General features: G+C 57.8%; 2 protein-coding genes across 5 annotated transcripts; both read right to left on the bottom strand.

The window, feature by feature from the left end:
* Positions 1 to 3,436: 3,436 nt before the first annotated feature.
* On the bottom strand, positions 3,437 to 8,945 carry LOC142363094 (uncharacterized). Its single transcript, XM_075435275.1, has 10 exons — positions 8,850 to 8,945; positions 8,615 to 8,778; positions 7,855 to 8,189; positions 7,242 to 7,358; positions 6,573 to 6,674; positions 5,729 to 5,851; positions 4,919 to 5,011; positions 4,514 to 4,606; positions 4,181 to 4,238; positions 3,437 to 3,516 (listed from the first exon to the last, which is right to left on the bottom strand). Exons 1-10 carry the CDS (start codon positions 8,943 to 8,945, stop codon positions 3,465 to 3,467), a joined length of 1,233 nt encoding a protein of 410 aa, XP_075291390.1. The 3' UTR covers positions 3,437 to 3,464.
* A 10,661-nt stretch (positions 8,946 to 19,606) lies between these two features.
* LOC142363101 (uncharacterized) lies at positions 19,607 to 25,050 on the bottom strand. 4 transcript variants are annotated; one of them, XM_075435391.1, is made up of 5 exons: positions 24,576 to 25,050; positions 23,438 to 23,748; positions 21,688 to 21,792; positions 20,906 to 20,955; positions 19,607 to 19,937 (listed from the first exon to the last, which is right to left on the bottom strand). In XM_075435391.1, exons 1-5 carry the CDS (start codon positions 24,725 to 24,727, stop codon positions 19,752 to 19,754), a joined length of 804 nt encoding a protein of 267 aa, XP_075291506.1. In that variant the 5' UTR covers positions 24,728 to 25,050; the 3' UTR covers positions 19,607 to 19,751. The 4 variants fall into 4 exon arrangements, with proteins under 4 accessions (XP_075291506.1, XP_075291508.1, XP_075291507.1 ...); XM_075435393.1 differs by having other exon boundaries at positions 20,906 to 20,949; XM_075435392.1 differs by having other exon boundaries at positions 21,688 to 21,789.
* Between the last annotated feature and the right edge of the window lie 372 nt (positions 25,051 to 25,422).

Here is a 25,422-nt window from a genome sequence, read left to right as displayed (position 1 = left end):
CCGCTCCAGCCCCAACCCCACCACTCCAGCCCCCTGACCCATCACTGCAGCCCCATCCCCACTGCTCCAGCCCCCTGACCCATCACTGCAGCCCCATCCCCACCGCTCCAGCCCCCACCCCATCACTGCGGCCCCATCCCCACCGCTCCAGCCCCCACCCCATCACTGCGACCCCATTCCCACTGCTCCAGCCCCCAGCCCCACCACTCTGGTGCTGCCCAGCCCCATTACTCTGGCGTCCAGCCCCACCGCTCCAGCCCCCAGCCCCATTGCTCCAGCCCCATCACTTCAGCCCCCAGACCCACCAGCCCCCAGCCCCGCCACTCCAGCCCCCCAGCCCCATCGCTTCAGCCCTGCAGGCTGCAGCCCGGAGCCGGGTCCGCGGGGACCCCGCCACTCACCGCGGCGGATGGACGGACGGACGGACAGACAGACGGACGGGGAGGCGGGCGAGCGGCAGCCCGTGGGCGGGTGCTACCGGGAGGGCCGTCCCCGGGGCGGGGGGGGGGGGCTCCGCGGGGGTCCCGTCGGGGCGGCCCCGGCCGGGTGCAGGGGGGCTCCCCGGGGGTCCCTTCGGGGCGGCCCGGGGTCAGCGTCAGCCGAAGCCGCCTCCGTCCCCGCCACCCCCCGCGGCTCTGCCCCCGCTCGCCCCGCAACGGGAGACCCTGGCAGCAGCCCCGAGCCGGCCCCCGGCTGCCCCTCGCCCGTGGCTCGCCCGCGGGGCCCCCACGCACCCCGATGCTCCTCTGCCCCGCGCACCCACCCCGCAGGGTCCCGCACCTTCGGCTTTCCACCGCACGGGAGACGTTTCGGGTCTCGGAGACCTCTCCAGCCCATCCCTACACCCTGGGGACCTCCGGCTCCTCGCCGAGTGCCGCCTTCTACTCACCACCACAGCGCTTGCCAAGCTGGTCCTTCATCACCGGCTCTCACTGCATCCTCGTAAAGAAGCCGACCAAGCCCGGGGCGGAGAAGTGGTTGGTGAGGTGGGTTGGAAACCGGCTGAGCAGCCGAGTGTTGGAGGGCTGGTGCTGGCGGTGCCTCTTGGGCCTCGGCAGTGCGGCCAGTCCTTTTTGACACCTCCATTAGCACCCTGGGTGCTGGGACGGAGCCCAACCTCAGCCGGTTTGCCAGTGTTGCAAAGCTGAGAGGAGCCGCTGGCGCACCCAAGGGTGGTGCTGCCATCCAGAGGGACCTCAACAGCCTGCAGACCTGGGCTGAGAGGGACCGTGGGCAGTTCAGCCAGAGGACATGCCGAATCCTGCCCCTGGGGAGGGACAGCCCCAGGCACCAGGACCCCCAGGGCTGGGGAGCAGCTCTGCAAAGCCTGGGGGGTCTTGGGGACACCCGCGTGACCATGAGCCTGCAGCGTGCTTGGGTGGCCAACAGTGTCCTGGGGTACATCAGGAGGGTCACCGCAGGTGGAGGGACGTCACCCCTCTCCTCTGCTTGGCACTGGTGAGTCCCTGTCTGGAGTGCTGGTTCCGGTTCTGGGCTCCCCAGTACAGGAAGGGTATGGGCTTACTGGAGAGAGCCCAGTCAAGGGCCACAAAGTGGTTCAGGTACTGAGACACCTCTCATCCGAGGAGCGGCTGGGAGAGCTGGGGCTGCTCCACCTGGAGCAGAGGAGGCTTGAGGGGGCTCACCAAGGGGTAGATATCTAAAGGGGGTTGTAACGAAGACTGTTCAGTGGTGCCCGCTGGCAGGCCGGGAGGCGACGGGCACGTGTTAAAGAGGAGATTCGGTCCGAACAGAAGAAAACGCTGCCTTACTGCGGGGTGACCGAGAGCTGGCACAGGTTGCCTGGAGAGGCCATGGACTCTCCATCCCTGTCAGCACTCGAAAGCCATCTGCCCACACTCCTGAGCAACCAGGCACCCTCCTCAGCACGCCTAGTTTAGCCTGCTAGATTAAATGAGCCACTTTTTTCTTTAATCTTAATGGCATCGCAGAAAAGCCAGTGACTCTGCTGACAAGGACTAAGCAAACAAAGTTGATAAATAATTCCTAGTCCCTGCTAACCAGGGCAACAGCAGGACGCAAGGCTCGGAGGTGTATAAACATGGCCCCTGCCCCCTGGCGCAGCTGCTTTCCGCCCGTTATTAACCAGAGATTCTCGTGACACCGCGCTGGTAAGAGGGAGAATAATTCCCTTTACAGGCGGCAGTAACCATCGCTCCATTTGCCTTTGCTCCCCCTTGGGCCAACCGTGAGGTTTCCCTCATGCGGAACTGCAGGAATACTCTGGGGGATCGGGGGGGTGGAACTGAAAAAGAAACTTTAAAAAGGCATAGAAATGGGTGAATTTTTAACTTCTTACCTCTAGCACAGCTGCGATCTCCGGTGCAGCAGAGCAGGCTGCTCACGGGTGCCGGGCGGGAGCTGGATCCATGTTGGCGTCCCGATGGGACGAGGACAGTTTATCCGAGATGCTTGCTGGGTCCGGGAGCTCCGTTGTCTCCCCTGCCTGCCTTGCTTTGTGCCATTAGCTGATACCGACGCCGTAACGACCTCCGTGGCCTCGCAGTTTTGCACCCCTCAAACTTGCTCGCCTTGGAACACTCAACCCAAGATTACTCTACAAGCTGTGGTTTCCCTGTATCCCAACGGCTAAACCCAGCCACGGCTCACAGGGTGCTCAGGGTCCGAACCCCTGCTCTGGATTTTAATGCAGATTTTTCCTACGTCTCCACCTCGCTGAGCTTCAGCTGCGTGCTCCTCCTCGGTCAGCTTGGTTGGAGCGGGCTCCGCAGGACGCTCAGCTCCTGCTGAAGGAAGCAGGATTTCCACCCCCCCCAGCGTTCTGGATACCAGGGGCCCCGGAGCTGGCGTTTCTCTGCGCAGGGAAGGGGGGGCTGAGACACGGATGTGACGCTGCCTGCTCGGGCAGGAAAAAACGAGGAGGAAGGCCAAAAAAAGTAAAAACAAAGCTAATGAGGATCCGGTTGCCTGCAAAGCAGACACAGCGAGACCTCCCCCAGGGATGCTGGTGGTCCCCCAGGGATGCTGGCCCTTGCTAACGGGGACAGGTAGCACGTGGACCTGTGGATTCAGGGGAAGAGGACTTGACACCCCCCCCAAAAATCATGCCCTGAAATCTTCTGCACCAGGGCATGAGAGGCCAAGCGTGGCAGCGGGAAAGGGTGGGGTGGGCACATTGGGTTACCCACAGACATTTAAAAAAAGATGTGACCTCGTTATTGTGATAAACTGGTGAGAGAGGCTCCTGCGGTTATTGCTGAAGGTGCTCATCTGCTGGAGGGTCTGGTCTTAAAGAGAAAGGAAGGGAAAAACAGGCATTTGGCCTCCCCCAGTTCTGTGTTAAAAGAAAAAAAGAAAAGGGCAGAAATGAGTTCGTTTCATTGCCTTTTATTACAGGTTTTGAAACCGAGAGCCCTGAACCTGTTAAACCCGGGAGAAAGGTCAGGGTGACTCAGCCAGGTGAGAAGCTCCCCCGCCGAGCTCTAATGGGTGGAAACCACATCCTTGCTGTGGGGCTGAGACATTTCAAAGGACCTGGGAGGAAGAGGAGGAGAGATGTGCTGAGCGTCGCCGGAGCTGGGGGACTCTGGGCGCCCATCCAGACCCCCCCCATGCAAGGGCTGTAGTGGGCTCTCTCCGCACCCACCCTTCCATGGTGGTGGGCATGGTGGTGACGGGCTGATGGTTGGACTTGATGATCTTAGAGCTCTTCCCTAACCTTGATGATTCTATGATTCTGTGGCCCGAAGACGCAACAAGACCCTGCGAACAGCTGTGAGTGTGATGACACTCGTTCCTTGGTGTCTCGGGATGGTTTTGGCCGGTGCAAAGAGAAGCTGACTGAGGCCCATCAGGTTGCGGTGCCCTGGGGGCTTTCCCGCAGCCCAAACGCACCCCCCAGCACAGCTGAAATCCAAAGCGCTGGGACGAAGCCAGCAGGAATTCAGGCTGAAAACCTTGGGCTGAGGCCGTAAGGCAGAGGTCTGCGGGGAGATCTGCGCAGGTGCTCAAGGGCTTGGCTCCAGCGGAGCTACCTGCTCTGAGCCCAGGGGGAAACCAGGGGCTGGGAGGGCAGCGCTGGGCTGTGTCTTTCTTGGGGTCCAGGACTTAAAAGAAAGCACAGGATAGTCTGCATATCCTGCTCTTTTCCCTTCGGGACGGCATGAATTTACACGGAAAAAGGCAATAGAAGATCTACCTCTCCTTGCCCCCAGAGCTGGAGTCACACTCCTTCGGCCGTCCCTGAGTCGTGTGATCTGCAGAAAGAAAAGTCTGTTCCCAGGCGTCGGGAGAAAGCGACCGAGAGGCACCGGACGCACGGCGCGGGATGTCGCACTTGGGGAGCCTGGCTGGGTCTCACCGGGGAAGGGGAACGGTCAGAGGAGAGGTCTTGGAGTCCTCACAACAGCCAAACAAATAATTTCTAAAAGTGATGCGTATGGCTGCTTGATCGCGTGGGGCAGAGGGAAACCAACTCGCTACGCGCCAGGCGCTCGGAGGGGCAGGGAAGCGGAGGAGCAGGGAGACTCACAGCAGAGGAAGATGGCGAGGAGCGGGAGGGCCGACACGGCCGCCGTGCTGACGGCGAGGGCGGTCACGTCCACGAACTCTGTGCATCCTTCTTCTGCGCTCAGACGAACCAGGCGTCGGTGCGAAACGCCGTTGGAAGTGGAAGGAGAGAAGGGAGAAAAAGGCGAATTGCCACCGTGAAAACACACACACGCCAAAAGGGCGAAAAAAAGGGGGGAGGCTGAAAATGAGTTTTGCTTCTGCAGAGACTTCACTTCCTTGAAAACCCCAATTTGTTGTGTTTTTTTCGGAGCAGGTCTAACTCCGAATGGCCGAGTTGAAGGGATATCAGGATTACATATCGTGGACCAGTTTTAGGCCCGGTGTGACAAATCCCTGGGGTGGTCCCTGGAGCAGCCCCGCTCACCGTGACGACGGTAGATGTACTTTATGAGGACGCTGGTCATCAGCACCACCAAAACCACTCCTCCGGGCGCAGCGTAGCCCATCATGCGCTGTGCTGGCCGAGGGAAAGACAGCAAAATGATGTTAATGCGTGTTATGAGGTGTGGACAGGGGTCTGCCCTCACCCGTGGTCTGGTGCAGAATCCACCAGCCGGAGTTAGCACAAAAATAGAAATACAATTTTCATTTAAGAAAGTCAAGGATGCGGTCTGGGCTCCCCAGTTCAAGAAAGACGAGGAGCTACTGGAGAGAGCCCAGCGGAGGGCTACAAGGATGATGAGGGGACGGGAGCATCTCCCCTGCGAGGAGAGGCTGAGGGAGCTGGGCTTGTTCAGCCTGGAGAAGAGAAGGCTGAGAGGGGACCTTAGAAATGCCTTTAAATATCTGCAGGGTGGGGGTCAGGAGGACGGGGCCAGACTCTTTCCAGTGGTGCCCAGCGACAGGACAAGGGGCAACGGGCACAAACTGAAGCAGAGGAAGCTCCAGCTGAACCCGAGGAAGAACTTCTTCCCTCTGAGGGTGACGGAGCCCTGGCCCAGGCTGCCCAGGGAGGCTGGGGAGTCTCCTTCTCTGGAGATATTCCAGCCCCGCCTGGCCGCGGTGCTGTGCAGCCTGCTCTGGGTGACCCTGCTTGGGCAGGGGGTTGGGCTGGGTGACCCACAGAGGTCCCTTCCAACCCCGACCATTCCGTGATTCTGTGATCTTGGGCAAAATAAAAACTCCATAGACCAGTTTTATCTCCCTCCCTTCTACCCTTGGTAGAACAGCTCACCAGTTTTGCTTTTGAGTTGGATGAACTTTGTAGGCTGGAAGGTCACGTTGGCGGAGACCAGGAAGGTTATCACAATCACGTATGTAAGCGCGATCTCTGGCAGTATGGTTGCAATAGAAGGGCCTGAAAGAAAACATGACAAGGCAGAGTACCAGTACTTGCATTTGTCTACTGCCTTCATCGTTTTGTAACCCTCCATCATGTCCCTTTCCCAGCCTCTCCTGACTCCCAGCCTTTTCAGCCTGTCCTTGCAAGCAGCCTCTCCATCCCTTGGTCGCGGTGAAACACTGGACTGAGTTGCCCAGAGAGGCAGTGGAGGCCCCATCTCTAGAAACGGTCCAGGTCGGGTTGGATGTGGGTCTGAGAAACCTGGTCTAGTGGTAGATGCCCCTGCTCACTGCAGGGCGGTTGGAGTAGGTGGCCTTGAAAGGTCCCCTCCAACTCGAACCATTCTAGGATTCTATGATGCTCTGATCATTTTATCTGCCCTTCTGCAGTGAACTCTGGGCAAGGGCGCTGGGTGAAGGGGAGTAACTATATTAATTTTATGGGTGGGTGTGCAACCCACGCGGTGGTCCAGCCCCCTGCGACTAGCTGAGATGACACATGGGGAAGACACGTGGTTGGGTCCATCCCTGCACGTTTGGCTGCGTGACCCTCCCTCTCCGGGGCACAGCCTTCCTCTCCAACCCCCTCGAGACTCCTCATCTCCCGTGAGGTCGTCACCCCGTAATGCTTTGCAGAGCGAGGATTGCTCTTCCATGCTGCAACCCGTGCAGGGGAAGGGAGCGGGGTCTGCACGGCACCGCCTGCCACCCCGAGGCCCCCCGCAGCCCCCTCGTACCTTCTTCTCGCATCCAGAGGACCCCGGCGGTGCCTGCCAGGACAGAGGCGATGCACACCAGCCCGCAGGTGTAGGCGCTGAGCCACCTCCACAGCTCCCCTCCTAGACACCCAGAGCAGCGCGAGGTGACTGCTGTGACCCCCCCGGGATGTCCCGTGCCAGCCCCCAGCCCTTCCTCGGGGCGGGACGCAGCCCATCCCCACCCGGGATGCTGTGGGACATCCCTGGCCAGGGCCCCGTGGGTCTGACCCGCTCCTTAGCATGGGTGGCTGGCAAGGGCTCTGTGCCTCCCCCCCCACCTCGTACAGTGTATTAAACGTACTCTGTTAAAAAGAGAGCCTTGTAATTAAAAAAAAATGCTCCAGAGAAACATATTTTTCTATAATAGTGTCCATTAGTCACCTCAGCCCTCTAGAAGAAAATGTCTGGGAAGTGCCAGGATGTGACCTAGCCTGAAAACAGAGTAAAGCTGGTTTCCACCAGTAGGAAAATTTGCCATGGAATGTTTTCTCTGCTCTTACAAAGGCCGGCCAGATGACGTAAAGACAGGCTGTTTAGACAGCTGGACTAAATTAGCTGGTTGCCAGCTCTTCCCACGGCAACGCTGCTCGCTCCCCCCCTCCAGACAAGGGAAGTGAGGGTTCGGCTGCCCCCCAGCTGCAGACTCACTTATTCTCAGTTTGTCAGACTGGCAGACGGGAAAAATTAATCCCCATCCCGAGACAGCAGCAAAGACCACAGCAACCACAGCAACCCTCAGCACGTCCTGCAAGGGAGGGGAGAGACCTGGAAAATAAAGTCCCGAGGAGGCAGGAGTCAGCCCAGCGGCAGGGCTGGCTTGGACAGTTCTGGTGGGCCTTGGGGCTCCTCCATCACCAGGACAGTTTCCATTGATCTTCCAGCTGCTGGCCAAAGCAACGCTCTCTGCTGCAGTCTGTGGTCCATGAAATGCCCAGCCTGGGATGTCTGCTGTCCACCACCGCCCTGCGTGTGTCCAGCTCGCCATCACCTTGGCCAAGGGCTATCACTTGGGACCTTCTCCAAGAGAGAGCAGCCAACCTCCCGCCGCCCATCCTGCCAAGGACTGTGCCTTGGGGGGATCAGAGACTGGGAACTGCAGCTGAGCATCCTAGGATGGGGTGCTCCCGTGGGCCACAAGCTCCCGGGAGGGCGGCCAGAGCTTGGGGGATGGAGGCAGAGGGATGGGAAACCACCCAAGGATCCCCAGGGAAGGGTGGAGAGCAGGAAGAGTGGTCGGAGGTGAAACCCCAGCAATGATCACCTGCAATGCTGACGTTCAGGGAGGCTTCTTGCCAGCTTATCGCGTTGCTGGCGTTGCAGGAGTAGGAGCCGCAGTCCGACTTCTTCGCCGACCTCAGGTACAGAACGCTGAGGCTGTTGGAGAGGTTGAAACTTCTGCCTGGGGGAAGGGGCTGCCCATCTTTCTTCCAGGTGATGGTGTCCACCCTGCCCTCCGCCACGTCACAGAGCACCTCGCCGGTGGCCTGGGCCACGAGGGCCCTGCTCCAGAGCTGAGGGCGAGACACGGGCTCTGGAGAGGGGACAGAAACACCGGCACTTCTCTCAGACACGACGTGGAGCATCAGCAGTGGGGATCTGGGATGCAGTCGTCACTGCAGCATCCCTGAGGCCGCAGCAGTGCAATAGCGGGGACCTTTCCCTTGGAAAGTCCTGTGCTGCACAGGGCTGTGCTGCTTTCTGGGTCCGGGCTTCTGTTCCCTAGCTTTTATTGCATTTGGGTAAATACAGGGCATTTAAAAATATGTCAGGAAATGAGAAAGAAGAGGAAAAGGATGCAGATCCCGTTGAGATTTGTGTGCGGTGGAAAGGAGAACTGGGTGGTGAAGGGCTGTGGTAGCATTACGGCAGCGACATTATTACAGCAGAGAGAGGATCACGCCAGAGCCAATTAAGGGAATTGCTGAGAGCGATGTTGCGGGCAAGTTTCTAGGTTACTTAAAGTGTGTTCTTATCTCTGCGGTAGCGGCTGGCGCCTGCAAATTGCAAACAGCCTGACAGACGATATGGTCTGAGGGGGAGACTTTTTGTGACTACTCCACAAAGCCCGTCCTGCTGGGCTTCGTTCCATCGACCCTGCCAGGTCCCCCTCGAGAAAGGTGCTGGAGGTGCTGTCCGCAGGTGGCAGCAGGTACCCGGCGTCCCACCCGTCCCCTCCATCTCTCCCCTGGGAGTAGAAAAGCAGGGATAAAATTGCCTTTCCAGGACGGAGCCCAGCCCTCTGTCACATCCAGGCACCCCAGGAGGTCTCCGTGGGCTGCACAACCAGATCTTCTCCACTGGGACAGGTTGGCAGCCTCTTCCCAAAGCCTCCCTGGTGATGTCTCCATGCATTGCGGGTTCAAACAAACTCATGGCTGGCCCATTAGATGTAGCTCAATTCCCTTCTCCAAATCTCTTTGTCTGGCTGATGGTCCATATACAGTGAAATAACGGCACTGGTCTGCTTGCACCCCTCACCCCGCTCCTCCCAGCACTTACTGAGGACTTCCAGCAGGATTTTCAGGCTCTCCCCGTCTCCCACGTTGATGGTCACTTTGTAGATGCCACTGTCGCTTTCCTGGACGTCCTCCAGCAGGAGAGATCCGTTGGATGGATGGAAAGCGGCTCGTCCTGCGTAGGGCTCGTGGATGGCCGGGTTGCGAGAGCCCCGGTAGTGCTGCAGGATGGTGCAGGAGCTGGTGCCGTTCAGGTACTCCCACCGCGTGGAGGAGATCTGCGTGACGTTATCTGGCCCGGGAAGCAGCACCGAGGAGCCCACGGCGACGGCTTTTCTCTCGAGGGGTCCCACTGCTCCTGCAGCCTGTTGCAAAGGCACCAGCAGCCCTAGATGGCAGGGGAAGACAAGCCAGGGAGATGGAGCAACTCGCAACGGCTTGGGAGAGGCTTTGGTACCCCCCGTGCCATGGACACACACGTCCTGGACTGCTTGGTCACAGCCTCTCACAAAGCCATTGCCCGTCGTGCTGCCAGGGAGGGAGACATCCCAGCCGGAGCAGACACGGGTGCCTCAACACAGCACAGGGTGCTTGGAGGTTCCTGGCTGTGGGGCCGTGAGCTTCTCCTCCCTGAGTTTTGTGTGTGCTTGGGTGCAGTTTCCTCCCAGTATGTGCCCAGAAGGGACTTTCTAATCCTGACCGAATTTCCATGGCTCGTTCCCAGTTCCTGGTGCTGTCTGGGGATGAAAGTGTCCACACACGCTGCCAGGAGAGCGGGACGCAGCAGCTCCCCAAAACACACGGCTGTTTCTGGGCTTGTCACGATTCGGGCTCTAACGGGTGCTTGAGGACTTCAAGAGGAGCCGCTGTGGGTAGGTCACAGCTCCAAGCCCCAAAAATACAGAGCTTTCTAGGAAAGCCAGGCAGAAATCACAACCACAGTCCTATCTTGCAAAGTGGATTCTTTAAAAATAAAAAAGGTGAGGTTAAAGAGTTTAAAGCAAGAGGCCAGACCTAGGCAGAGGAGATAAGAGTATTTATCTACCCAGTGGTTAATTGCCAGTGACATTCCTAGTGCTCCTGAGAGGCCGCTCTGAAGGAGGCACCGGGATTTCTGCTAAAAGTCCTCCTCTCCTCGCCGAAGCTGTCAGTCTGGCCATTGCACGGGAGCGGAGACTCGCCGAGACCGGCGGCAGTGATCCCAGCCTGTCCCCAGACCCCGACCACCGAGCAACCGCAAGAAGAGAGATGTCACGAAAACAGGCTTGCAGCGGCGGTGGCCCCGGCAGCGAGGCGAGGGCTGCTCGGAGGCAGGATGCTGCGCGGACTGTGTTTGCTCCGCTCTGCGCCGTGCCTCGGTTCCTGCCCCGATAAGCAGATGTTGGCGTGCATTTACACCGCCGCCTGCCGTCTCTGCAAACAAGCCTGAACGTTGCTCCTTATGCTCCCACCGGCGATTTCTCTTCGCAATTTTGCAGCACAGGTGGGAAAGGCAGTAGGTGTTACCAAGCCAGGTACATCGAGCTCACCTGAGGGTTTTCCTTCCTCACTCTCATAACCTGGAGAAGCAGCTACCGGTTTTTATTTTTGTGCCTGCATGCCCCCCAAGACTGTAAGATGTGCAGGGAGAAGAAACAATCTTTTGACTGAAAATCCCTTTGCTCTAAAAAAACACTATTTATACAGAACACGCGGTACCAGTAGCGGAAAGTAAGAGAAAATACTTTGTCACAGGCACCTTTTACAGCTGTGGTATCCAAAGCTCATCCTGCAGACACTCGGAGCTCACTAACACCGTGGCATCTGAAAATCTGGGTGTACTGTAAGGGGTTTCTTTTCTATTTTAGATGCTCACCCTGAAAATCTTTGTATATTTGTCCTTCTGAGCAGCCAATGCGTATAGAAGGACCACAGTGAGATTGCTCACACGACTATAGCTGCAATAAATTTTGTGTTATTACATATATCAGCCCCGGTATAAATCTGTCGGCAGCAGACTTTTAGCCTTTGCCTGGCCCTTGAGCTGCTTCGACCTCCTCTGTCTCTGGACAGGGAAGCAGAGACACCCGTCCCTTTTGGGTTCAGCATTTTGCCCCATCTAAAAAGTCCAACCCATAAGGACCAGAGATCCCCATGCACAATTGCAAAGCTTCACCGAAGCCTCGGATTCTCCGTGGGTTTGCAACAGGCAAGGACCCGTCCCACAGCCCATGGGATGGCATCGGCACCTCGCCCACCCTGGGGACAGTTTACCTGCGAGGAGCACGCAGCTGGTCCCCAGCAGCTCCGCGGGACGGCACGTCGGCATCTGCCAAGGAAAAACGGCTCAAAAATTGCCACGCTTTTTAAATAGCCACTGTAAAGCTGCAACGAGAAGAACAGGTCGGGCTGTACCGTGTGAGGAGCTTTCGCAGCCTGAAGGACCGGGTTTCCGACGCCGGTGCGGGCAGTGCCGTGGATAGTCCCAGCCTGGACTGGCTCCAGCGTCACCGTCTTCCTGCCGATCGCTGCTCCCCTTCCTTGCTGCCTCCTCCTGCCCCTCTGCCGGGGGACCCTTCCCGGAGGTTTCCCGGTGATGGGCGGCAGCTCTTGGCTCTCACCCCGTGCTCGCTGATGCCACGAGCGGGCAGAGCTGCCCGATGGATCTCTGCGCTGCGGCTGGGCGCAGCGGCTACCGGTGCTCAGACCCCGGGTGGCCTTTCTGCCAGGGCAGGGCAGGGGGAACCCCAAAGGGGCTGAACTGCAGCCCCACAGGGGCACACGGGCAGAGCTGCCATGCACCCCAGCAATGACCTCCTTGCAAGAAACACTGAGCTTGATTGCCAGGCCAAACCAGGGAGAACAACCCGCCTGACTCCACTTCCAGGAGATGTTTCCTATTTCAGGTCTGGCAGCAATATAAATTACAAGGGATGTCCCGGATCATCTCCATGCCCTGAGGCCAGAAGATCTGTCCCTGTCCCTTTCTTACAGAATCACAGAATGTTAGGGGTTGGAAAGGACCTCTGTGGGTCTCCATCATCTTCTGTCCTGCCCTTGGGAGCAGAGCCCAGCTCCCTGAGCAGGGCGGAGGTTGAACTCATCCTCAAGCCTGTTTCTGGTGGTGGTCAGGGGCTCCGAAACACTTGTCCCACTGCGAGTATCTTTTTCCTCCACCGAGGCAGATGTGGACTGGGATCATCCATGTCCCACAAGCTTTCTGCAAAGAGAATTTCAGTTTAAGGGAGAGACTGTCCTGGGATCAGGGGACCAGCTGAGGACCGAGTTCCATGCTCTAGGCTGAAGAGCAGAGGGATAGGAGACTTGGGAAGGTTTGAGCTCTGCCCCAGAGCACTGGGGAAAGCTTTCCTGCCCTGCTGAGCGTGGCTGGCCTCGTCTGGCTCCCATGGACCACCAAAACCAGAGCGAGATGGATGCTGGGATGGGACAGGTGCATGTAAAGCGTTAGGAAACGTGGGTGGATGCAGATGTCGCCAAGTGCAGAGCACCCACGCGGCGATACCCGTTGGCTCCATCAGCCCCGTCCCGTGCTCCCCGTCAGCCAGGGAAAGCCCCCAGCCCCACCTCCTGCCTGCCAGAGCACATCTGACCCAGGTGCCATGGTCAGCCCGATGCTCACCTTACCATCCCTTTTCCCATTTCTTGACCCTTTCTTTCTCCACCTGTCTCCTTCCAGATAAAAAAGCCTGCGATTAGTTTTCACCCATTGGTCCTCATTTTGCTACATCCATCCCCAAGTTTCGAACTCCTGACACCATTACCCAGACAACGTCAGCTTTGGCTGGCATTGCCAGTTTGGTTTTACCCAGAAAGTGTTGGCCTTGCAAGTCTGCTCCCCAGGAGGTCCCCAGGGTTGTCTCAGAAGCTCAGCTGTTTCTCATTTCCCCCACCTCGGCCACCATGAAACCCAGCTGCACCTTGCACACCTGCTCTGGGCGGTGATGCTCCCCACGCTGTCATCTCCTCACATCTGCTGATTTCGGCAGTTTCCTAGACCCCGGCCAGCCTGCGTAGCCTTAGGCTGGTGCCCAGGCAGCCGCGGCGTCGTTTACCTGCAGCCCCAGCGGGCAGGACAGACGTCTTTGGACAGGAAGGACAATGACCTTTAAGATGAGTGGAACTTAAAACCAGCTCAGTCGAAACTGTACGCCAAGCAAAACTTGGGTTTTTTTGTATTAAAGTGGAGGCTGCTCCCACTCAGGTTCTGCCTTTTCTGCGTTGTTTTCTGGCCAGCTGTGCATTTTCATTTTTAATTGAACTTCTCTTTCTCCCCGTGCCCAGCAGAGTGCGGGTTCTCTGTTCCCATCTGCTCGGTTCCCCCTCGCAGGGCCGGGTGTTGGCGGGGTCGTGTCACACGTCCGTTGGCGTTTTGTCATCGCGGTGAAGGGCTGCTGCATTCTGCGAGCCGTTTACGTGAGCTTGGGGTGTCCGAGAAGCTAAAAGAAACCAAAAGCAGTGCCAGGGCACGGGCGCGAGACGCGAGCAGGAAGAAGCCATTTGTGACAAGGAGCAGCAGCTCTGTCCCTTCCTCACCGACGTTCCCTCCCTGGAGCAGCACATTGCTTGGGTGGCCCTTGGCAGATGCAATGGATGCGTCAACGTGCAACAGCAACCTTTGGGGTGACTGTTCACCCGAAGGGGTCTTCAGAAAGACACCGAAGGGTGAAGCTTTCCTCCTCCAGGCATTTGCTTGCAGGAAGGATGAGCTGCGGTAGATGCGTGTTGCTCACCCTCCGCTCCTACCACGTCCCCGTCATCCATATCCACCTCTGCATTTAACTGCTCCAAAGAGTAATTTTCATCAGTTGGGCCACTCTGGCCCCATTAATCCATCCAGATTGCTGGAGGGAAGCTTATCCTTCCATTAATTTCCTTCCAGGTTGCTGGAAGAAAACTCTAAAAACATATTCTCTGCTTAGAGAAACTAAATGAAAATCCAAGGCAGGTTTCTGCTAGCGCTTAACTCCTTTCACAAGTGTCTTCAAAGCCTTTCTGGCCCTTGCGCTGCACCGTGCACCTTCTGAGGGGCTGGGAGAGACCAAACCTCAGATACAGCAGCACAAACCCATAACTGTCAGCTGCGAGGCAGGGTCTGCACACCCACCGCTTCAGGCCGGCGCAGCTTAATGTGGTGGGAGAGAAGTAAGGACAGCAGGCAGACACGAGCAGACACCAAACGCGTACCTCAGACTGTCTGACGGCACAACCCCAGGCCCCTCTCTCGTCCCACTCCCACGCTGCTGCAACCCCAGAGTCACGAAGGGACGGTTGTCGGTCTCTGCTAGAAATCAGAAGTGTGCAAGTGAAAAAAGATATTGCATTTTCTGGTCAACCTCAGCATCTCTGTTGCAAATAGAGGCTGGAGACCCCTCCGCTCCCAGCAGGACCAAGCCCAGGATGGAAGAAGCATGTGCACGGTGGTGCAGCTGATGGTTGCTCACCCCCTTCTGCGGTCCCTAGGCTGGAGAAGACAAACTGCCACCCCCTGCAGTCAAGGGCAATAGGTAAAGGCTCACAAGTCCTGCCTGCAAAACTGCTGACCTGGACAGTAGCATCCTGGGGCAGTCCGGGCAAGGAGAAGGCTTTGCCATGGCCAGCGTGCTCCTGGCCATCAACAGTATTCATGTGGGTGCTCAGCGGAGGTGTCAGCACAGAGCTTTGCAGACGGGGGTTCCTGAAATTCTCCGCCTAGGATTAAATGAGAGGAACACCTCTCTCACCTTCTTGTACTTCGTGTGCTGGGAAATGGTTCCCAGTATTGGCTGCTCCATCATCTGGCCCAGGGACCAAGATACAGCTCACTGCCCTGTAGTTCCCTGGGTCCTCCTTCTTGACCCTTTCTGAGGATAGGACCTCTCCTCCAGTCTTCAGAAACCTCTCCCAGTTGCCACAGCCTTTCAAAGATCATCAAGAGTGGCCTCATGATGCCGTCAGCCAGCTCCCTCAGCACTTGAGGATGCCCCTCCAGGCCCATCAGCTTATGCATGTCCAGTTCACTTACGTGCTGCCTTACCTGGTCTTCTCTCACTGAGGGATTTCCCTTGCTCTGGACATTCTCCAGGCCCTGGATTGCTGAAGGCCGGTCTTACTGGTAAATACTGAGGTGGAGCAGGCATTGGGTGCCTTGGCCATGTCCTTTGTCATCAGGTCCCCCACCCATTCAGCAGCAGTCTCAAAGGCTGATATTCAGCCACGTGGGCCTGGGATGGATTGGGACATGGAAGAGTAAATTACAAGGAGCAGCAAGGTCATCAAGAGGACCCGTGTGTCACTTCAAGTCTGCAAAATACATGGCTGCACGTATCCAGTGGAGGAAGCTTGGTCTGAGATGCAGCCGGCGAGCGCCTGAGGTCTGCAAGCACCGAGCCATTTGCAGCTGCAAAGAAAGCCACGCTAACCTTTCAGAGCTTCAAAAAGCTGATGGAGAAGGGTCTGGTGGGCAAAGCCCTGCGAAGAAGCTGCTCAGAGAAGGAAATGAAGAGGCAGAGGCAGCTGGCGAGGCTGCGGTGTGGGTTAGAGACAAGGACGGGAGGCACAGCGTGGGCGAAGACCAAATGTCCTCTGTGGTGGAAGCTCAGGGTGAGCAAAGAGGTGGAACAGGGAAGCGTGAAGAGCAGCGTGGAGCCAGGGTAGCCAGCCCTGCCTCCTCTCACTTTCATTTATTTTCCCCATTAATTTCTGCCGTTGCCCCTTGGTTTTGGAAGACCAGCGGCTGCTGGCAGAGATGCGTGGGCTGAAGCGAAGGTGCCAAAGCCTGGGAGCTCCAGGGCAGGCTCGTGACGGAAGAGCCTCGTTTTCCCGGTTGACAAACACCATGCACAACGCACGGCCGACAGAACAACGAGCGCAAGCGGCACCTCGCTTCCAGCATCAGGAGCTGAAGCTCTCGTTAAACCCCGAACCCTGGGCCTCCAGTCCAGCCAGAAGGCAGCCTTCCCCCTCATCACACCTGAGAAAGGTTGAGCATGGGTTCTAGCTTGAAACAGGAGGGGAAAAAAGGAAGCGAGTTTCTAGAAAGAAACTGAGCTCAGTCTTCCTATGGGTGTGTTAAAGCAAAGTGAAAACTGCGGATATTCTGTGAGATCTCCAGGAAGCTGCCGTGATTGCCCTTCAGCTCCTGATGAGCTCACGGGGACCTCTCCGCTCCCTCGCTCCCCACGCCGGTGCCAGCTCATCCGGCCGGAGAGCGGCCAGCCCTGCTGCACAGCTCCGCACCCTCCACGCCGATGCCTCCAGCCCCAGGGAGGTGTCTTTCAGAAGCTGGAGCTGGTTATTGATGGGGAGTAAGCCTACAGAGACAGCGGATTTCACCCCTGGGAAAGGGGTCGTTAGCAGAAGCGGCTCTGACGAGGCCGAGCGTGATCAGCAAGCCATGAGAACCTCGTTATGCCTTCGTGCCACGGCTTATCAAACCCCACACCAGCATCCTGCTCAGATCTAAGCCTTGGACCACAAGCGCTTAATGGACAGAAACACGCCAGCCCATCAAGCAAATTTTGCTAGATAGCTCTGTTTTCCAAGTTTGAAATAAAATCCGTACTGAATTGAGCTGCTGGTTTGGCACAGCAGCTGGTGGCGGGGTGGTCTCCCAGCCTGCGCCCCGTTGTCTGCCTGGCCCACCGCACGCCGATATCTTTTCGCACAGAGCTGCAGCAGTTGGCCTGTGTCAAACCCGTACTTGGTTTCTCTTCCTCTGTGCCTCCCAGCCTCACCGAAAAGCAGAAGGATGAAGCAAAATTCTGGAAGCTCTTGCAAAGCTTCACTTTCTGCTGTTTTCAGCCTATCTCAGGCACAATGAGGAGCTACTGGAGAGAGGCTGCGAGGATGATGAGGGGGCTGGAGCATCTCTTCTACGAGGAAAGGCTGAGGGAGCTGGGCTTGTTCAGCCTGGAGAAGAGAAGGCTGAGAGGGGACCTTAGAAATGCCTCTAAATATCTGCAGGGTGGGGGTCAGGAGGACGGGGCCAGACTCTTTCCAGTGGTGCCCAGCGACAGGACAAGGGGCAATGGGCACAAACTGAAGCAGAGGAAGCTCCAGCTGAACCCGAGGAAGAACTTCTTCCCTCTGAGGGTGACGGAGCCCTGGCCCAGGCTGCCCAGGGAGGCTGTGGAGTCTCCTTCTCTGGAGATGTTCCAGACCCGCCTGGCCGCGGTGCTGTGCAGCCTGCTGTGGGTGACCCTGCTTGGGCAGAGGGTTGGGCTGGGTGGTCCCCAGAAGTCCCTTCCAACCCCGACCATGCTGGGATTCTGTGATTCTGTGAATTAGAGAGATACCTGTCTTTCCACTGATCGCTGAAGCAGTATTACATTCCAAGAGAGAAGCTGCTATCGCCCAGCTGGTTGCTTCACCCGAATCCCATTTTTGAACTCCCAGCAGCCTGTCAGCAGCACACGAAGTGTCAAAGGTTTCCCCCAGCTGAGCTCAGGCTGTTTGGGAAGATGGCCAGCCAAGGCTTACCTCATTTCTGCAGCTCAAAGGAACCCTCCAACTGAGATCAGCCCGCTTCGTAGGGGTGCCACAGCTCCTGGTGTCACGCCAACAGCTCCGTGCAGTGCAGGTCCATCCTACAGAAGCCCACAGCAAGCCAGCAGCTTGCGACGCGTGCAGCTTCAAGGCAATGAGTTTTCCTCTCCTTCTGCAGGCGTTCGGCACCGCTCGGTACCAGGCAACGAGAAGGACCACCTGGGTGCCACTGTGCAAAGCACAAGAGGACAAGGCAAGGGTAGAGGAGATACGGGACAGTCCGTGCACACCCCAAAACAGGTAAAAAGCTTTACTGCAGACTCACCGATCTGCAGAGGGTCAGGGCTCGCTCCTGGCTCATGGCACCAGGTTTAGCAAGCATGGTGGTGTTGGGTTGACGATTGGAGTGGTGGTGTTGGGTTGACGATTGGAGTTGATGATCTTAGAGGCCTTTTCCAACCTTAATGATTCTGTGATTCTGTCACCTCCTGGGAAGCAGCGGCTCAGCCTGGGGTGTTTCTGTAGCAGACAGAGCTGTTTTCTCCAGGAGGGAGAGGCAGCTCTGGGAGAGACACGGATGCTGGTAACGGGGCAGTCATGTTTTTGGGTGATTCAAGGATGCATGAATTCTGTCCTAGGTCTTCATTTTGCTCCAAACCTGAGATTATTTTGTGGCTTACCAGGCACAGAGGGAGACCAAGAGGTTGTTCTGCTGACCCTTCCGACAGCTCTGTGGCTGCTGGCAGGTGCTGAGGACCAGCTCTGTGTCCTGAGCAGCCCTCCCTTGCCCTTCCATGCTCCCCAGGGATGGCGTTTCCTTCAGCAGCGGGGCAGAGGTAGGCCCCCAGCTCTGCCGAGAGGGCTGTCAGCAGGGCAGTGACCATACCTGCTTTAGCCTGAAAGGTGAAGGACACATTTCCTGTGTACTTCTTTGCTGCTTCTTCACTTGCTTAGTACTTTCATCTCTCCTGTTGCTTAAGGCCTCACATTAACCACAGCAGTAGATCTCTTTACCTAATGCTCAGCTGGAGATGCAGTGGAGAAGAGCGGCGTGTGCCGCTGCAGAACCTCTCCAGAAGCAGGTTTTTTCCTCACTAACATCAGGCAGGAGAGCTGGAGGCAGCCTCCAGTGCTGCTGGAGGTGTTGGGTGCTCTTCCCTTCCCATCTAGCGGGAAGAGGGTGGGAGGGAAGGCGCAGCACCGGACTCCTTGTGCTTGGTGCTTTGAACACCATTTTCAGCATCATCCCTGGTGAACATCATCCCAGCGAACAGAGGAGCACCTGGAAAGGGAGAGAGGCAGCAGCAGCTTCCATGCTCTGTCCAGGGGGGGTCCTGCCCTGCAGCCAGGCATCACTGCATGGGCTGACAGTGGCGGTGGTTGGGAGGTGCCAAGGGGTCTCGTCCTTCCACAGAAGCCATTTATTATTAGTGATGGGGCCCCATGTTTTGGTACATACTAACTGGCTTTCCATGAAACCCAGAGGGAAACAAAATTGATTTATGCCCTCACTGCATTTTAAAGATGCCTGAAAATGCTGGCACTGCTGGGGTAGACGTGGCCTTTTAATTTTAAACTGGAACTACACAGCTCAGCCTTCCTCCATCCCTGCACACAATCTGAGGACATAGCATGGAGATCTGTTGTACGGAAAGCCCCATGTGCTGCGAAGGGACATTTCAAAAGAACGGTGGAGGAACCTGTTGCCCTGGGATGCTGACTAAGCAACAATCATTGTAGGAAGAGTCTGCTCAACAATTACTTGGCATACTTACAAAAATAAGGACAAGTTTTCGGGTCAAAGGATCTTCAAATATTCTTTTAATATGACAAGAATATTGGTAGTGAACAGGGGACTTGTTTAAAATCCATTTAATGCTCTCCATTATTCCTTATTAGGGGAATCTAGGGAAGCAAGCTTCCCATGGATGAACTGCTGATTTGCCTTCGGCAACTTTGTCTGACACCAGGTGCCTTTGTACTCTCGGGAAATCTCAAGGAGAAGCTAAAACTCGCTCATCCCTCAAATCCAAGAGAGGCTGCAGTTCCAGGCAAGCTAGTGCAGTTCTGTCGTCTGTTGCTCCAGGCCCTTCACCGCCTGGGCGCAGCGTGGGGAGCTGCTGGGGAGGGGCACCGAGGGCGCAGCATCAGCAGCGACATCAGCAGCGACAAAACCACCCTCTTCGCCTTGAGGCACAGCTACCTTCTGCACAGCTCCTGCGTGAGGCAGCTCCCACAGTCACATCAGGAGATGGTAAGGTCCGGTGTCCCGTCCTCGTGGACCAGGAGAAGATACGGATGCGTACGTGGCCTCTGGTGTCGGTTTCGGCTGTGGCTGTTCAAAGGTGTCTCCAACTCTGGCATAGATGGTTTCCATGTTCCTCACCACAAAATTTTCCATGGGGGACTCCTCCGTGCTTGAGATCTAGAGAAGTACAAGGAAAACACCAAAGATGAGAACCTTCTCCAGAGGCTGTGCCGGGATCACGAGGGGTCCAGAGCTACAGACTGCACACAACGAGGAGCTGGCAGAGGCAGGAGCTGCCTAAAGCCTGGATAGCTTTACCCACGACAGTGGTGGGGAAACGTTGGTCCCAGCTCCCCTACCCCATGGAAGCAAAACTGGCTCAGCCCAGCAGCTGTACCAGGGTGACATCTACTTTGCCCAAGGACCTCTCAGACAAAACAGACACAGCCTGGAGAGCAGGTGGGAGAGCTCGATGGACACTGGAAGCGGGGATGAAAACCTTTGCTGAAGTTTTGCCATCATTTCCAGAGCAGTGAGCGCAAGGTGGGGAACCTACGCTTGACCTTGGCCACTTTCACCGGAAAACAAAATAATCACGAAACCCTCTTTGTGTTGAAACAACGGTAGGCTGGTAGGATCTGCAAGACGTGATTTCTGGAGCATGCGAGTCCTTCTGGAGCCGTCCTGCTCTCACCTCTCCTTCACAGGTCTCTTTGCCTCTTTCTCTCCGCTGTATTTTTCACAGGTAAAACTCTGCGAGATGAGTCCCTAGACCATCTCCACCGATCCCTGAAGAAGTGCTGCGACGCAAATTCAGGAGGCCAGAAGAAGGGCGGGAGGATTATCCACACATTCCTCTGCATCTAACCGTGCTCCGCTTTCCTGGCTGCTGCTGGCCAAGCTGCCCCAAGGCTGCTCAGCCCTGAAGGTAAGGGTCATGCTGGTCTGGGGTCCGACTGGGAGGGGAAGTGGAGGGGAAGCTTGCAGTGTAGCTGGGGAAAGGCCAGGCATGTTTCAGCCTTCCCTTAAAATAATGAATTAACTTTTTAATTTCATATCCAGCACCCGATTCTTGCAGCTCAGCACGTCTTATTCAAGCCAGCCGTTGCCCAGCTGCCCGTGCCCGAGAGCTTTCAGATTCTCACCTGTACCCGCTGTTGTCTGATGATTCTCCTCCTCTTCTGCAGAGCTGCACCTAGGAAAAAAAGAGAGGTTTATTATCCGGCAGACAGAGCGATGGGCTGCACCGTCCTCTCTCCCAGCGCTGGAGGACCAGGATCACTCTCACTTCCACTGGGGGGGAAGGGGAGGTGTGTGGTGTGGGTTTTGCCTTTAGGATGGAGATTTCTGTAACGACTTTAAGTGCAAGTGAAATCTCCACCTTGGAAAGAAGTTAATTTGTCTCCTGACAAAGGCGTCCTCGGGCATGAAGGTTTTGAAGACATCGCTGACGGAAGCTGTGGAGATACGCACCTTGTTGGCCTGTTTTAAAGTGGAAACACCCCAAGGTATTCTCCCCAGCTGGAGTTTTAAAGGAACTAGGACAGAATAGCCACGGCCACGCTTGGAGGATGCATTTCAGAGCCCACGGAATTGTGCAGCTTTCACAGACCAGGTGTCTTGCGGTACCTTGATTGTGGCCTCAGCACCAAAACGCATGAGGTCTCCACAAAACCGCTGCAGCAGCCCCGTGCTGTGTTTCTGTTAAGCTGCGCTGCGAACCTGCAGTGCATTCAGCAGCGCTCGTGCCCGGACGGAGGGGGCACATCCGAGAGGTGCCCTTACAGAAGGAAGATTTCTGGTGCGAAGAGCGGAACCCAGGCAGCTCCCGAGCCCTCCATGACCTTGCACGCCCAAGAACATGCCCATGCGAGCTGGAGGAGGTAACCTGGAAGGAAGGGTGAAAAGCAGGAGGAGACCCACTCACCCCGGTGCCGTATGCAGCAGAAGAGCAGGAGGAGCAGGAGGATGGAGACTGAAGAACAGATTCCAATTACGTAGTAACGGGTGTGGTTTGGCTCCGCCGTGTCTGCTGTTTGAAAGAAAATTTTCAGGTTTTCTGAATGAGTAATTGCAGTGGTCTCACTGCACTTGTTAGAGCATTCCTGCTGCTCACCGCAGTCTCCTCGGGATCAGAGAGCATCACTGTGGACACACAGGTCAAAGGAAACACGAAAGCCCACCTACAGCTGAAATATTAACGAGTTTCCTTTCCCATGCCGAGTGCCTGCGCGTCTGCCCGCACCATGCCGTGGGCATTGCCTTGGCAGGTCCAGACCCGGACCCCTCTCCGCACCACCGGGAAGATGGCCGACAGCTTCACCCCGTGCCGGCCAGAGGCTGGAATTTGTATGTCAGCCCAGAAAACGTTCTCAGAGAGATGTCTATCCCGTAAAGAGCGTGAGCCATGGGCACGTCTCACGGCACTGCCGGAGGGGGTCGGGAAGGAGCTCGCCAGTCCTAGCACAGACGTTCAGCTGCTACATGCAACGATTCGCATGGAACCACGCCAGACAGAGGATTTCATGTGCAGTGCACGTAGGGTGGCAGCCGAGCTGTGGAAGAGTCGTTGGGATGAAGGAAGCGCACTGCTTGGTGCCCTGGGAGGTGGCAGAGATCACAGAATCACAGAATGGTCGGGGTTGGAAGGGACCTCTGTGGGTCACCCAGCCCAACCCCCTGCCCAAGCAGGGTCACCCAGAGCAGGCTGCACAGCACCGCGTCCAGGCGGGTCTGGAACATCTCCAGAGAAGGAGACTCCACAGCCTCCCTGGGCAGCCTGGGCCAGGGCTCCGTCACCCTCAGAGGGAAGAAGTTCTTCCCCGTGTTCAGCTGGAGCTTCCTCTGCTTCAGTTTGTGCCCATTGCCCCTTGTCCTGTCGCTGGGCACCACTGGAAAGAGTCCGGCCCCGTCCTCCTGACCTCCACCCTGCAGATATTTAGAGGCATTTCTAAGGTCCCCTCTCAGCCTTCTCTTCTCCAGGCTGAACAAGCCCAGCTCCCTCAGCCTCTCCTCGTAGGAGAGATGCTCCAGTCCCCTCCTCATCCTCGTAGCCCTCCTCTGGACTCTCTCCAGTAGCTCCTCCTTCAGTGATAAGCCAGGCCAGGGAAGAGCAAGCAGCAAACACAGAGAGAGATGGGCGTGAGGGACACTGTCAGGACTGCGTGGCGGCGTGGATAAACGCGCCAGGCACCGAGGAGGAGCCCACCCTGCCACAGGGCCCAGGGCTGCCAGCTGAACCGACACACACAACCTGCACAGGCTGAAATACCATTTCGGGTGTTTTCATTAGCCCATGAAGTTTACAGATTTACCCCCAACACCCTGTTTCCCAGTGAGTGCGGGATTTACACCAGTACAGGACCCGCGCCCAGGGCTGAGGTCTGTCAGCCCGTCTCTGCCCCTGCAGCCGCTCACGCCGGGTAAAGGCGAGGCTGGCGAGAGCGCGTTTCTCGCACGGAGGCTGCACAGGAAACCCTTACGCCGTGGTGAAGATGGCAGTGTGCGACAGGATGGGTTTCCTGTTGCCAGAAGAAAAGACCTACAGCACCATAGAAGACATCCCTGGGAATCCTCTCTTCACCGCAGAAGCTCATCCCTTTGGGAGGAGGGACAGGAGCTCTGCTGGCACGCGTGTCCAGGGCTGCGGAGGAGATGGCTGCGCTGAGCACGCTCACCTGGACGCCGCGGGGTGAAACGCTGCTCATGCACGGTCAGGGTGACGGTCCAGGTTCGGGGTGGTGGACTGAAGGTGACGGCGTAGACCCTGCTGTCGTTGAGCTGCAGGTCCTGCAGCAGCAGGGACCCGTTCTCGGGGAAGAGCTGAGCACGGCCACGGTACGCGTTGGAGAAACATTTTGCAAAGCAACTACTGGGAGCCCCCCCGGCACCCAGGGAGCAGTTCAGCAGAGTGCCGGTGACGAGCACGTCCGAGGAGCCATGGAACCTCCAGGTTATTGACACCGGGAAGCGAGGGGCAGCGTCAAATCTGTAGGAGATGGGCAGGAGCACAGAGTGGCCCACGGTGCCGTTGACGGAATCCCGATGGATCTCGACGAGGACGCCCAGGCTTCCCCCTGCGGGGAACAGACAGGGGCAGGTCAGGGACACGCTTCACCCCGCGGCGTGAGAGCCGGAGCCGCTGTCCCCTCCCCTCTGCCAGCCCGGCCGTGTGGGTGGCAGAGAGCCCTGGGCCCAGCACCCCTTTGCTGCAGCTCCACGCGCAGACCTGCTGCTCAGCAACACGCGGCTGCCGGACCCAGAGTCTGGGTGGGGGGCTTTCACGGGGGACCCGAGCTGTTGCAGTGATGGGCTGTGCCCCCCCAGGGAGATGCACCTGGCCATCAGCCCAAGAGGTCATTTTTGTCCCCATCCAGGGGTTGGACCAGCTGCTGTGATTGCCCTCACGCTTCAATTTGTGATTTCCAGCCCACATCTAAACCCTGAGAAAGTCTTTTTTCCTGGGTGCGGCTGCCTCACCCAGACTTTAGGGGGTGGAGGACCCTTCGTGGGGGATCCAAGCTGGCCACCAACGCGTGAAGCACCTCTCAGTGCTTCTGCCTGATAGGAACGGGGGAAGCAAAGGCACAGCCCCCTCCTGCTCTCCATCCTCCGGCGGATGGAGCAGCCCCTGCCATTGTGACTCTGCCCAGGATGGACGCCAGCACAGGTCCCTGATGGCTCGTGTCATGGGGACAATGTCCGTGGGGCCACCAGCGAGCCGTCACCGCCAGCCAGCCCGGAAGCCGCACCGGCATCGCCCCCCACCGCAGCCCTCCCCCTCCCCCCGGGACCCCCGGCTCAGCCCAGACTCACCGAGGAGCAGCAGGAGGGAGCCGAGGCCGCAGCGGCGCTGGCCGGGGGACATCTCGGGGTGCTGGGGCCAGCCGAGCAGCCGGAGCGGGAGCTCTTGGCCGGGCGGTCACCACGCCTCCGGCACGGGGTTGGGTGAGGCGGCCGGCGAGCATCTCCGAGCTGTCACCGGGGCAGGGGAGGAAGTCAGTGACTCTTCCTCAGCCCCCCACGCGCCGCAGGGTTCATCTGTGAGCGTGACAGCCTGGGTGTTCTTCCTGTGCTCGGCCATGGCAGCCGGGGAGATGGGGGTCCCAGCCAGGGGTCCCAGGGAGCAGCCCTGCTCAGTGGTGGTCCCCAGCCGGGCAGAAGGGTCCGCAGAGCTCCCAGGCAGCCCCTCGGGCGGGCAGGTTGCGTGTGGGAGAGCGGGGCTGTGGGCAGGCTCCGTGGCTGCGCAGAGGGAAGTGTTTCTCCCCGAGCACGGCCGTGGGGAAGCGCAGACGCGGCAGCGCCCGTGCCGGGGAGCTGCTGCAGTGGCCGAGGGGACCTGAGCGTGGGGAGGAGGAGTGTGGGCAGCACACGGGGCGCGAGGGGACAGCTCTGACCCAGGGACCCCCCAGCCCCCCGTGCCAGCTCCTTGCAGCTCCCGCTCCCCCAGCTCACAACCACCAGCACCCCGTTAGGAAGGGTGGGAGCAGGGTGGCTGGTCTGGATCCTCTCGCACGCAGCCAACCCCCCCAAGATGGAGCACGAGCAGAGCCCCCAGTGTCTATTTTGGCTTTGTCTTGGCTGCTGCTGTTCACGGATGACCACAGCTTCGTGGCCACAGCAGCGGGACGTGGGTCTGTAGGGGGACGGGGTCCTGCCATCC

Source organism: Opisthocomus hoazin, chromosome 14 (assembly GCF_030867145.1).
Source record: "Opisthocomus hoazin isolate bOpiHoa1 chromosome 14, bOpiHoa1.hap1, whole genome shotgun sequence".
NCBI lineage: Eukaryota > Metazoa > Chordata > Aves > Opisthocomiformes > Opisthocomidae > Opisthocomus > Opisthocomus hoazin.
The sequence above is the reverse complement of the archived record's forward strand: the minus strand, read 5'-3'. Positions and strand labels throughout refer to the sequence as shown.